Source organism: Archocentrus centrarchus, chromosome 2 (genome assembly GCF_007364275.1).
Source record: "Archocentrus centrarchus isolate MPI-CPG fArcCen1 chromosome 2, fArcCen1, whole genome shotgun sequence".
Taxonomy (NCBI): Eukaryota; Metazoa; Chordata; class Actinopteri; order Cichliformes; family Cichlidae; genus Archocentrus; species Archocentrus centrarchus.
Genome location: NC_044347.1, coordinates 4,996,368 through 5,010,293, shown reverse-complemented (window position 1 = coordinate 5,010,293; position 13,926 = coordinate 4,996,368). Strand labels below are relative to the sequence as shown.

General features: G+C 39.7%; 1 protein-coding gene across 1 annotated transcript in view; it reads left to right on the top strand.

Annotated features, from left to right (window-relative positions):
* LOC115796187 (NACHT, LRR and PYD domains-containing protein 3-like) overlaps positions 1–13,453 on the top strand; it is a 66,741-nt gene extending 53,288 nt beyond the window's left edge. The window contains exons 7-10 of the mRNA XM_030752478.1: positions 11,166–11,339; positions 11,998–12,171; positions 12,560–12,606; positions 12,782–13,453. Coding sequence (XP_030608338.1) covers positions 11,166–11,339; positions 11,998–12,171; positions 12,560–12,606; positions 12,782–13,317 — 931 coding nt within the window. The 3' untranslated portion in view covers positions 13,318–13,453. The remainder of the gene's footprint in view (positions 1–11,165; positions 11,340–11,997; positions 12,172–12,559; positions 12,607–12,781) is intronic.
* The last annotated feature ends 473 nt before the right edge of the window (positions 13,454–13,926 follow it).

Sequence of the window (13,926 nt, the reverse complement as noted above, 5' to 3'; positions counted from 1 at the left end):
CCTCTTTTTACTTTACCGTATGCATTTCTGCCTCATTATGCAAATGAGGAGGACTGCCTTCTTGCTCCAGCTAATTGTTCCATACACACACCTGTCCTGAAATAATAGGAATATTGCATTAAGTGGTCTGTGAGAGAGATCCTGGCATCATGGGAAGACTTTGAAATCTGAATTTTGAATTTTCACCAGTAAAAATATTGTTTTTTAAGGGCTTAACCCCTTGACTGGCCACATCCCATATAGCAAGCTAGACCCTCCCATTTTGATTGACACCTCATTCATCCAATCATGTAACTGGCTGCACCAAATCACCTGACAAAACTATGTGACGCCCTCTGGTTATTACTGGCTCTGTGAAACCCATTTCTTAACATGATTGGCCGAATGAGGTGTCAATCAAAATGGGAGGGTCTAGCCTGCCATATTAAATGCACTTCATTCACCTGTAGACTGGACTCAGTTAATAGGCTACGAAATGGGTTTTCCAGAGCAAATAATAACCAGAGACCCTTACGTAGTTTTTTTTCCAGGTGATTTTGGTGCTGCCAGTTAACAGGTTAAAAAAGATTGGATTTGCATTGGTAATGGCAGATATCCAAATGTAAAATATCAGTATCGGGACTGAACATAAAAAAGTGGTATCATGCCATCAGCATACATATTAGAACCCTGTACTGGTCAATCGGCCCTTTTCACAATTACATCAGTCAACTTCCGTTCTGACTCTTTACGGGGTATCTTTACTTCTAGTGTGATTTCACCTTGGTGACCTATCCGGAAAATTCACAGATCCTCATCATCTTTATGATATAGTGAAAGGAAAGGTTAATAATCTCAGTATTTGCTTGTTAGTTAGCCGTGATAAAAAATACTTTTTTTGTATTAACAGTTTTGCATATTTTAACTTCCGTACTGCAGTTTTTCCCTGTTTGAAACGTTCTCTTTTTTCACTTACTGATCAGGTGATTGATAAAGGACCTCCAGCTGTTTCAAAGTAAAGGTTTTAACAATGATTACAGGAAAAAACCCTACTCTTTTGTACGCTAGAAAAACGTTTCCTTCCTTTCCATCTGAGCTCACCTTCACCGCCTCTGCCTTGCGCTTGTGCAGACAGACTGCATGTAAAACTGCTGCTGCTGTGTTATCAGTGTTTATGTTGAAAAACTGGGGGCTGCGTGAGCATAATCTTGTAATGCTTTATATTCACAAGCATTCTCCTAAATACGTTTCTACTGCAGGTCAAGATTTAGTCACTAATCAGGGATTAAAGTATAAAAGATATTTTGATAGGGAAGGAGTCCTTCTGGTGCCAAACGATTGCTAGTGCTAACGGCGGCACTCGCGAGCAAACTGGTATAGCGATCCGTTCTGGGAGCTGAAGTAGAGAAAAAAATAACAGCTGAAATTCTCAGCACAGCGAGCACAACACACAAATACAGTAGAGAGTGGTGGAGGCGTGGAAAACATGTCAGCGCTGATCCACAATGTTGAAGGGAATCCATCACAGTGACAGAACTTTTTAGAATCTGAGGGGTTTTTTTCTAACTCCTGATCCACTCCAGTCCAGTAGGTGGTGGTAATGCAAGATGATTTGGTCAACTGCAAACTCATAAGGAGAAGACAATGACAGAGACCTGTAATTCAATTCAATTCAATTCAATTCAATTCAATTCAATTTTATTTATATAGCGCCAAATCACAACAAACAGTCGCCTCAAGGCGCTTTGTATTGTGGGTAAAGACCCTACAATAATACAGAGAAAAAAATGACCCCCTATGAGCAGCACTTGGCGACAGTGGAAAGGAAAAACTCCCTTTTAACAGGAAGAAACCTCCAGCAGAACCAGGCTCAGGGAGGGGCAGTCATCTGCCGCGACCAATTGGGGTGAGGTGAGAGAAAAGACATGCTGTGGAAGAGAGCCAGAGATTAATATCAATTAATGATTAAATGCAGAGTGGAGTATAAACAAAGTAAATAAGGTGAATGAGAAGAAACAGTGCATTATGTGAACCCCCAAGCAGACTAGGCCTATAGCAGCATAACTAAGGGATGGTTCAGGGTCACCTGATCCAGCCCTAACTATAAGCTTGATCATAAAGGAAAGTTTTAAGCCTAATCTTAAAAATAGAGAGGGGGTCTGTCTCCCGAATCCAAGCTGGAAGCTGGTTCCACAGAAGAGGCGCCTGAAAGCTGAAGGCTCTGCCTCCCATTCTACTCTTAAGTATCCTAGGAACCACAAGTAAGCCAGCAGGCTGAGAGTGAAGTGCTCTGTTGGGGTGATATGGGACTATGAGGTCTTTGAGATAAGATGGGGCCTGATTATTCAAGACCTTGTATGTGAGGAGAAGGATTTTAAATTCTATTCTAGATTTAACAGGGAGCCAATGAAGAGAAGCCAATATGGGAGAAATATGCTCTCTCTTTCTAGTCCCTGTCAGTACTCTAGCTGCAGCATTTTGGATCAGCTGAAGGCTTTTCAGCTAATGTGGGTCTGATCGGATGAGATCGCATTTTTTATTTCTTCCCGATATCCGATCCAGTAATTTAGGTCAGGATCAGACCAATACTGATACTGAATATCAGATTGGCGCATCCCTAATTAAAGCAAGACAAAATAAAAAGGTCACATTTTAACAGGACACTGAAACAAAGACATTAATAATCAAGATTCATATCAAACCCACAATTTATCATATGATAAATAATTTTCATTGAACACTATTTGATCTATAATGTCAGTTTGATTACTGTTAAAATTACACATTTCATATTTTCATAGCACTTTTCCACGCTCTCATCATTATATATAATTGTTTTTCCAACCAGTTTGATTCCAGTTCTTACTGATTTGGAAATGCTGTACCTGTAGCTGTTCACATTGCTGTTGTGGTGATCCCCAGAGTCTCTCATCCCATGGTTCAACACAGTCCAACTCCGCTGTGTTGTATTGCAGCTGGTGGCAGTAGTCCTTGTTCTGCTCTGAAGATCTGCTTCAAGCTTTGGGGTCACTCTATGCAGAAGCTGCAGAAGGTGGAGAGCTGCTTCATGTGCTGCTACACCAAACTCACAGAGGGTGCAGAGCAGAACAACAACCATCACAAACTACAGTTTAGCACTGTAGAGTTTGTCTGTCAGTGTGATGAGAAACTCGGTGAGAGAGAGCTCATATTTGCTTTATTTGTTAGAAAATATATGCATACAGTACTTGAAAAATTGTTTTTTTGCTGCCCTTTTATGAGATTCATGGGGCCTGCAGCAACCCTGTGAGGAATCTTGGATTTATCTTTGACCAGGATGTGTCTGTTAGCTCACAGATAAAACAAGTTTCCAGGATGGCTTTCATCCATTTGCAGTGTTGTCACAGCCTTTGGCATTTCGAAGTGGGGCTTTTTTAATTGGTTATAATTAGGATGTCAAAACAATGCTTTAAATTATTTTACATAAATTTATGTTTCCTCTTTCATTCCCATGTACATGGCTGCATGTAATGTGCTATTGTCACTAACAGGTGGTGGTAATAGACCTAAAAGATGTTTGGAGTCTACCAAAAAAAACCAAACAAACCTCTAATATTAATGGAGTTTAAAGATTCAGTTTGTTCCACGACTGCATTTCACTCACTGCCTCTGTTTGTATCTCTGTCACTGCAGGACCAACATAGACTGAGAAGTCAGCGCTCGCAGGAGGCTGACAAACCTCACAGAAGGAAGGGAGACGAAAAATACATCTGTGATCAGTGTGGGAAGGATTTTAGTAGAAAGGGTTCATTGAAAAAACATCAAGTCTTCCATGCTGGAGAGAGACCATTTAGCTGTGACATCGGTGGAAAGTCTTTTACCCTGGCTGGAAACTTGAAAAGACACCAATTCATCCACAGTGGAGAGAAACCGTACAGCTGTGATCAGTGTGGCAGAGCTTTTACTCAAAGTAGCAACTTGCAGCTTCATCAAGTTAGCCACTCTGGAATTAAGGCCTACAGCTGTGATTAGGGATGGGAATCGAGAACTAGTAATTCAATTCCTTGGAATCGTTAGTCTGCTTGCTTAATGATTCAGCTTATCGATTCCACTGATGTGAGGACACAGTTACGTGATTGCATTACACATGCGCCTTATTTGGTTTGGAATTTATCCAACAGCATCAAGACAGAAGCTTCAAGATCAAAAGCATTAGAAAAATTTTGTTCAGTGTTTCAGCAACAGCAGCAGCTGTGTTTTTAATGCAGTCTGTGCAGCAAGCGCAAAAAGTTGGAGACATTACCAAGATGTGAGCTCGGATGGAGTGAAAGGAAACATTTTTCTAGCGTCCAAAAGAGTAGTGTTTTTTCCTGTAACAATCATTAAAACCTTTACTTTGAAACAGCTGGAGGTCCGTCATCAACCACCTGATCAGTAAGTGCCAACGTGAAGAAAAGAGAACGTTGTAGCTGCTCCATACATCACTGTTTTTTTTCACACAGCAACCCCCCCCCCTTCCCCAAAAAAAACCAAAACAAAACAAACAAAAAAAAACACAAAAACTTCAGTATGGAAGTTAAAATATGCAGATGAATCGTTAATACTAAAAAAGTATTTCTAATCCAATCACTCAATTAATCAATGGAATAATTGATAGTTGCAACCCTATTTTGCTGTACTGATTTCTCTATACTGTATGAATAATCTCCATTTCCTGTAATATTTAGTTGATGAGGACTGCCAGAGTCTGGCTGGCTCAGAGGCTGGTTCTCGCACACCTTGCAGTTGTATTTTATGTTAAAATATTAATGGTATTAATTTTGAAAGAGGAATTCTTATTTTTTTATACCAGTTTTAATTTTGTTCTACTTTACATTAAAAAGAGTTAATGCAAACCAACCTATTTGTGGTATATTTTATTCACTAACCTAATGAGAATTGATAAGAGAATCGATACGGAATCAAATAGATAAGTGATATCGATAATCAAATCGGAATTGCTAAATTCTTAACAGTTCCCATCACTAGCTGTGACTATTGTGGAAAAACTTTCAGCCGCACAGGGAACAGAAATATACACCTACACATTCACACTGGACACAATATTACCTGGTTTCCATTCATTTTCAATTTACTGTTTTACAACAGTGCAGAAAAAAAAGTAAAGCTCAATATTATTATTTTTTTTAAGATGCCAAATTACACTTATTTACTTGCATTCCTGAACAGAAAATTCAGTTTTAGTGGTTAAATATTATACTTGTCAGAGAAGTATTATAATGCAAATTAAGTTTGCAACCTCGCATTCATGTTCAAAATGGTAAAATGCTGAGAACTCAATGAGAAGGAAGGACTCTGCATTGAGACACTTGCTGGGAGTTCTTTGTTGTTTCTATGACAGGCGGTCTAATTAATTTGTTAAGCACTGTACATGTAAACATTGATTTTGTACTATTAATTTTAAGCTCTATTGACCTTAATTACACATTTTTAAAAAATGTGTAATTTAAACATAATTAAAAGTGTTGGTACATTGCAATGTCAGACTATTCACATCTTGCAATATTAAAATTGTGCTTAAATGTGTCTGTTAATTTGCTCTTATTCTTCATTTTAATCAGTGACTGAAACATGTTTCAATGTTGTTTGAATAAACAGTTTTTATCATATGAAGCTATATTTTAGAGATGGATTTGTGACTTTATTTTATTTATATCATGTTTGTGGACCTTAGATCAGTTTTTCTGAAGTTGCAATATAGTTAACTTTCATTTGCTTGATTTCCTTATTTACCAGTACACAGAGCAGAGCTGACTCTGCTGCAGGTTAATCATTGATCAAATTAAAGTCATATTAAGGTGCAGCAGCTGATCTTTGACCTGTGAGCTGTATCTTAAGACTTGTTGTTTGAAGTGTTTAATGTGACAGCAGCCTGAGGACACAGAGGACTGATCACAGAGAAGATTCAGAGGATTTTCTCTTTTTCTACACAGACCACATTCAAACAGCAGAGAGCTGCAGAGTAAGTGAAACTTTAATTCACAGAGGTCTCTGATATTTCCTCTTAATCACAAAGCAGCTGCTCATTATTTGTGTGTGTTTATGTAGAGAACACATAAGGATGCTTTCCATATTGTATTGAATATAAACTCTGCATCACAAAATTTCTTTAACAACAAACTCTTCAACATCAGCTCAGAGACTTTGAGTGTCTGCAGGAGGAAATTTGCTCTCCTCACATCACATCAGACTGTGTGGTTCTCTTCATCAGATCATGACAGATCTGCCATCATTTGATCCTCATTAACAGTGAAAGTCTGACTGTGATGTGATGTTTACTAAAACTCAGTGTCCATGTGGACTTTGAACAGTTTTAAAATCAAACTATAAAAATGGAGTCATGAGATCCTGGTTCAGATGCTGGAGTCCAGTTTGACTTTTATGCACAAGTTATTTTATGATGTTCAGCTGGTAAATAATCTCCAGAATTCGTGGTGAATTTTTAACAGGAAATGTGATCCTGTAGGATGGATTTATGGTAGCTTTGAGAAATTCACTGCAGTCTGACTGTAGTTAGTTCCTCACATCTGCATCTGGCAATTTAATAACATTTTCCTTCATGAACATTTTTTTTTCATAAAAATGAAGAAATCCACCATAAACTTTGAAATTGCAGCTTTACTGAGTCAGACTGCTGATTCTGACCACTTTCAGATGAAGTAAAAATTCAGTGTTTATCTGAACAACATTTCATTTAATGTTTAACATAATTAATATGTTATATGGAGGAGAATGGTGGTAAAATAACACTTTCACTAACTCCTGATGCTGTGTAGCATTAGTGGACATTTATTAATCTAGAGAGTCTGTACATCAAACATGTTCAAACTTAAGCAAAAGCAAAGTTCTTACAGAAGTCTTACAACTTGGTTGTCATCTTTAAATGCCTTTGGGGACTAATTTAAATTTTAAAGCTAAATTACCTACATTGTCAAAATGATTTTAATTCTGGAATTTATTGTGCGTCATGTCTCTAGTGTATAATTCAGCTGTGCAGCTCTGTTATGTTTGCCAGCTGCAGCTCTGAGCCAGTTTCATGATGGAAAACCCTTTATGATCTTGTAAAAGCAGACAGTAGTGTTTAAACTAGCAGTTAAAACGTGATCAGTGAAGGAAGTTATTTTATCCAAAAGATTTGCTTGAATATGAGTACAAATGTGCAGTTCAGGGTCACGGGTGGTGGGGAAATCGTTAAAATATTATTCAGTACAAGTGAATCACAGTGTGTCAGTGATCATCATGTGTGCTGGGCTGCAGCTTCATGGCTTCATCTAGTGGAATAATGGTAGAATTAGAGCAGCTGATGGCAGCTTCCTCTGCCTCACACTGCTGTCTGACTATATTCAGCTGACACTGAGATGAAGCAGAAAAGAAGCAGCTGATATTTGGACAGCTCACATGATGGAAAGGAGGATTTCAGTTGATGTGCACATGAATGATGTGTGTTTCCAGATCAAATGGCTGAATCAAATGGCTGAATTGCCTCCTCAGTATGCAGCCAAGTTCTCCAGAGTCCTGCTAATAACTTCTATATTTGACTCAGGTGTGTTGAAGCAGAGACACATCTAAAACCTGCAGGACAGCGGCCCTCGAGGCCTGGATTTGAGGATCCCTGCTATACATGCTTTCTCTAGGCAGTATTATTAGAAAGCATTGCATCAATTTTCATTGTTATGCAGATGATACTCAGCTTTATTTATCCATGAAGCCAGATGACACACATCAAATGTCTTAAAGACATTAAGGCCTGGATGACCTCTAATTTCCTGCTTTTAAATTCAGATCAAACTGAAATTCTTGTTCTTGGCCCCACAAATCTTAGAAACATGGTGTCAAACCAGATACTTACTCTGGATGGCATTACTTTGGCCTCCAGTAACACTGTGAGAAATCTTGGAGTCACTTTTGACCAGGATATGTCCTTCAATGCACATATTAAACAAATATGTAGGACCGCTTTTTTACATTTGTGCAATATTTCTAAAATTAGAAACATCCTTTCTCAGAGTGATGCTGAAAAGCTCATTCATGCATTTATTACTTCTAGGGTGGACTATTGTAATTCATTATTATCAGGCTGTCCTAAAAGCTTCCTGAAAAGCCTTCAGCTGATCCAAAATGCTGCAGCTAGAGTACTGACAGGGACTAGAAAGAGAGAGCAGATTTCTCCCATATTGGCTTCTCTTCATTGGCTCCCTGTTAAATCTAGAATAGAGTTTAAAATTCTTCTCCTCACCTACAAGGTCTTGAATAATCAGGCCCCATCTTATCTCAAAGACCTCATAGTACCATATCACCCCAACAGAGCATACCACTGGGGCATTCATTAATGTGTTAACACAATCCAGAATAATCCCAGGAGTGGATGTTGCACCAAATTCCTTGAAAGATCAGACTATGAGGTGTCAGAGAAATTACAAAAAAACCCAAGAACCACATCTTAGACTTACAGGCCATAGTTAGCACATTAAATCTTAAGGTTAATAAATGTATTATTAAAAAAATAAGTGAACAATGGCTTGTTTGGGAGGGTTTCCGGGAGAATGCCTGTTCTCAAAGCTTAGATTTGCAAAGTTACACATAAGCAAAACACAAGACTTCTGGAAAAATGTTGTTTGGCCAGACAAAAACTAAATGAACAGTTCCATGCTTAGAGAGAACCAAATGCAGCATAAAATGCCTCATACTAACTGTCAAGCAGAGTGCATGAGGATGATAATTACCAGTACCAGGGCACCTTGCATTAATTAATTCAACTATGAACTCCATTGTATACTAAAGTATTCTAGGGTTAAAATACCAAACAGCTAAAGTTTGGACTAAATTTGGACATGGGACAGGACGACAATAATTCCAAGGACAGCAGCATATCTATAACAGAATGGGTGAAAAAGGAACTAATCAAAATGTTGCAATGGCTCAGTCAAAGGCCATGTCTCAGTCACAGCAAAACACTGAAACAGTCATAGGATGTACTTAGTTTTTCACAGAACTGCATCCATTCGCCAGACAAAATTGAATGTTGTGATTGCTCAAGTACTATAAATTATTAATTTCATTTACTTATTTTTTATTTTCAGAAGTGTTTGCTCCCCTTTATCAGAGAAAACTCAAATCTGCTCTGAAGAAGAAGTTCCAGTGTGTGTTTGAGGGTGTTCCTAAAGCAGGAAACCCAACCCTTCTGAATCAGATCTACACAGAGCTCTACATCACAGAGGGAGGGGCTGCAGAGGTCAATGATGAACATGAGGTCAGACAGATTGAAACAGCATCCAGGAAACCAGACAGACCAGAAACAACAATCAGACAAGAAGACATCTTTAAAGGCTCACCTGGAAGAGATGAACCAATCAGAACAGTGCTGACAAAGGGAGTGGCTGGCATTGGGAAAACTGTCTTAACACAGAAGTTCACTCTGGACTGGGCTGAAGACAAAGCCAACCAGGACATCCAGTTCATGTTTCCATTCACTTTCAGAGAGCTGAATGTGCTGAAAGAGAAAAAGTTCAGCTTGGTGGAACTTGTTCATCACTTCTTTACTGAAACCAAAGAAGCAGGAATCTGCAGCTTTGAAGACTTCCAGGTTGTGTTCATCTTTGATGGTCTGGATGAGTGTCGACTTCCTCTGGACTTCCACAACACTGAGATCCTGGCTGATGTTACAGAGTCCACCTCAGTGGATGTGCTGCTGACAAACCTCATCAGGGAGAACCTGCTTCCCTCTGCTCGCCTCTGGATAACCACACAACCTGCAGCAGCCAATCAGATCCCTCCTGAGTGCACTGACATGGTGACAGAGATCAGAGGGTTCACTGACCCACAGAAGAAACAGTACTTCAGGAAGAGATTCAGAATAGAACAAGCCAGCAGGATCATCTCCCACATCAAGACATCACGAAGCCTCCACATCATGTGCCACATCCCAGTCTTCTGCTGGATCACTGCTACAGTTCTGGAGGATGTGCTGAAAACCAGAAAGAGAGGACAGCTGCCCAAGACCCTGACTGAGATGTACATCCACTTCCTGGTGGTTCAGGCCAAAGTGAAGAAGGTCAAGTATGATGGAGGAGCTGAGACAGATCCACACTGGAGTCCAGAGAGCAGGAAGATGATTGAGTCTCTGGGAAAACTGGCTTTTGAACAGCTGCAGAAAGGAAACCTGATCTTCTATGAATCAGACCTGACAGAGTGTGGCATCGATATCAGAGCAGCCTCAGTGTACTCAGGAGTGTTCACACAGATCTTTATAGAGGAGAGAGGGCTGTACCAGGACAAGGTGTTCTGCTTCATCCATCTGAGTGTTCAGGAGTTTCTGGCTGCTCTTCATGTCCATCTGACCTTCATCAACTCTGGAGTCAATCTGCTGGAAGAACAACAAACAACCTCCAAGAAGTTTAAAAGAAGAATATTTGCAAAGAAATATTTCTACCAGAGTGCTGTGGATCAGGCCCTGCAGAGTCCAAATGGACACCTGGACTTGTTCCTCCGCTTCCTTTTGGGTCTTTCAATTCATACTAATCAAAGTCTTCTGCAAGGACTGCTGACACAGACAGGAAGTACCTCATGGCTCAAACAACATCTGCCACAATGTCTGATGATACTGATAGAACGTGTCCAAAGCAATAGAAAAACAGTTCAGTACATCAAGAAGAAGCTCAATGAGAATCTGTCTGCAGAGAAAAGCATCAACCTGTTCCACTGTCTGAATGAACTGAATGATCGTTCTCTAGTGAAGAAGATCCAACAGTCCCTGAGATCAGGAAGTCTCTCCACAGATAAACTGTCTCCTGCTCAGTGGTCAGCTCTGGTCTTCATCTTACTATCATCAGAAAAAGATCTGGATGTGTTTGACCTGAAGAAATACTCTGCTTCAGAGGAGGCTCTGCTGAGGCTGCTGCCAGTGGTCAAAGCCTCCAACAAAGCTCTGTGAGTATAGATACAGCAAAAGATTAATCAATAAATATACTATTTTGTTCTCTAAGCCTAGTCATCCCGTCTCCTCTACAAATGCATCCCCAGACATCTCCAAACTCCACAAATATGAAAACACATTAGATGATTACAAATGAGACATAATGATCAAACATTCAAGTTTGAATCAGAATAAAAATCATTTCACATTTCTCTTTTTATTAATGTTTCTTCAGACTGTGTGACTGTAACCTCTCAGAGAGAAGCTGTGAAGCTCTGTCCTCAGTTCTCAGCTCTCAGTCCTCTAATCTCAGAGAGCTGGACCTGAGTAACAACAACCTTCAGGATTCAGGAGTGAAGCTGCTGGTTTCCGGACTGAAAGTTAAACACAGTAAACTTGAAATTCTCAGGTCAGTTTATGATGATCTGTTCCAGCTCATGACCATTTAGAACCTGGATTATAATGGTTGATACATTTATAGAATTCTGTAATTTGTTTGATCACTAAGACATGCAGTTAATCACATAAAGATATATGTTGATGTCATATTATCTTTTTTAGACTGTCTATGTGCAACCTCTCAGAGAGAAGCTGTGAGCCACTTTCCTCATTTCTTAGCTCACATTCCACATCTTTGAGGGAGCTGGATCTGAGCAACAATGACCTGAAAGACTCAGGAGTAAAGCTGCTTTCTACTGGACTGAAGAGTCTGCAATGTACCTTGGAAACTCTCAGGTCAGACCATGTTCTATTTGATTTTTATTTTTTGAGAAAATTAATGAGTAGTAATTGTTGCTAAAAACCAAAAGTTCGTCCAAGTCTATTAAACAGAGTTGGGGGATAAAGTAAACATATTATATGTCAGCATAATTAAATTTTGAAGAAGCATATCAGCTTCATTAAATGGTTGTATAATTTTGCTCAAAACAAGATGTTGAACATCTAGATCACACCAACATGCTAACTTCTAACTCACCAACTCTGATTCAGTAACTGTATGTTGGAAATAGTCTTATTCACAGCAGACAAAAGGTCTTTCAGACATGTGAGTTATTTTGTGTCTGCAGGCTTTCAGGTTGTCTGATCACAGAAGAAGGTTGTAGTTCTCTGGCTTCAGCTCTAAGCTCCAACCCGTTCCACCTGAGAGAGTTGGATTTGAGCTACAATCATCCAGGAGACTCAGCAGTGAAGCTTTTATCTTCTGGAGTGGCGAATCCACACTGGAGTCTCAAAACTCTCAGGTACAGAGCTGCTGCAACCACAGAAACTGTGCAGAGGAAGAAGTTGACAGTTGGCAAGTATTTACACAGCAACATAGCTGTGTAAATAATCAACAAATACATACATGTAAATAGGTACAAAGGACCAAAAATAAGAGAAAATATATATTTACTGTTTCACCAAAGTGACAGGGAATGAACCGGGCAATGGCCAACATAAACAGATTAATGAAATACCTAAAAAGTATTTGAGTGACTAAACCAGATTTCAATGTTCTAGATTTGGATTGGTCCAAATGTTGGACTGTTCCTTTATCAGAGTCTAACAGTGTGTGTCTGAGAGCGATGTAACGTCCATGTGTGCATGCTGAAAGAGACTGTGCTGCTCTGACCCCCCTCCTCCTTTCAGGGTGGAGCCTGCTGGAGTCCGATGGCTGATCCCAGGTCTGAGGAAGTGTAAGTGTGTTTTTAATGTGATTGATGAAAACAAAGCAGCACACATTCAACCATCTTCAAACTGTCACATCACTCATTCACATCTCTGATGTCAGGAGTCATCATCAAAGTGTCAATCAATGAACAGATGATGGATCAATAACTGCAGCTGGATTGTGTTTGTTCTCTCCATCAGATTCCTGTCAACTCACAATTGACACAAACACAATAAGCAGAGAACTCAAACTGTCTGACAACAACAGGAAGGTGACACGTGGACGACCATTTCAGTCATATCCTGATAATCGACACAGATTTGAACGGCCTCAGGTTCTGTGCAGAGATCCTCTGACTGGTCGCTGCTACTGGGAGGTCGAGTGGAGAGGATGGTCTGATCTTTCAGTTAGTTACAGCAAAATAAAAAGGAAAGGAAGAAGTAATGCTGGTGCATTTGGATGGAATGATCATTCCTGGAGTTTGTGGTTCTCTAAAACTGATCCTTACTGTGTGTCTTACAATAACAAGAAAACACCCATCTCCTCCTCGTCCTCCTCCTCCTCCTCTGTCTCTCACAGAGTAGCAGTGTATGTGGACTGTCCTGCTGGCACTCTGTCCTTCTACAGAGTCTCCTCTGACACTCTGATCCACCTCCACACCTTCAACACCACATTCACTGAACCTCTTTATCCTGGGTTTGGAATCTGGGATAGAGCCTCAGTGAGTCTGTGCTGAGTTGAGTGTAAAGAGTGTCCTCCTGTCAGAGAAACTCTGACTGTTGAACAGATAGTTCAGTCTGTACATGTCTGTCTCTTTCACTCACAAACACATTTTCAGATTCATGGATTCAATCAGTTGATGTTTGAAACTGTTCTCAATGATTCCTTGTAAACTTCTTCCTCTTCAGTCCTTTAAAGATGGAAGCTGCCATTATTCCAGGATCCACATGTTGTTTTTCTGTCTTTTTCCACTCAAAGCTTCACAGTGAATATCAGGATGTTGTGTTTCTCTGAAGCTCAGTTCAGCTCAGATGATTCAGTTCATGTCAGCTGCAGTTAGTTTGCTGCAGATGAGACAAACTGTGATATCAGAGAGGAATCACTGAGCTGCACTGACCCAAAACATCAATTTACAAACTGCTCAGAGACGTTCACACATTATTGTCCAATGAACACAAGTTTGGTGAGCAGCCAGAGTTTGTCATGTAAACAAGTCAAGTGAGTAATGTTGCAGAAAATTGTTGTCAATTCATAAGCGAATGTTTATTTTTCAATGCTGCTGTTTGTTTCTACTGTGACTGCTGCACATTAAAGCTCAGAGACATCAGAGAATTGAAGTCTGACA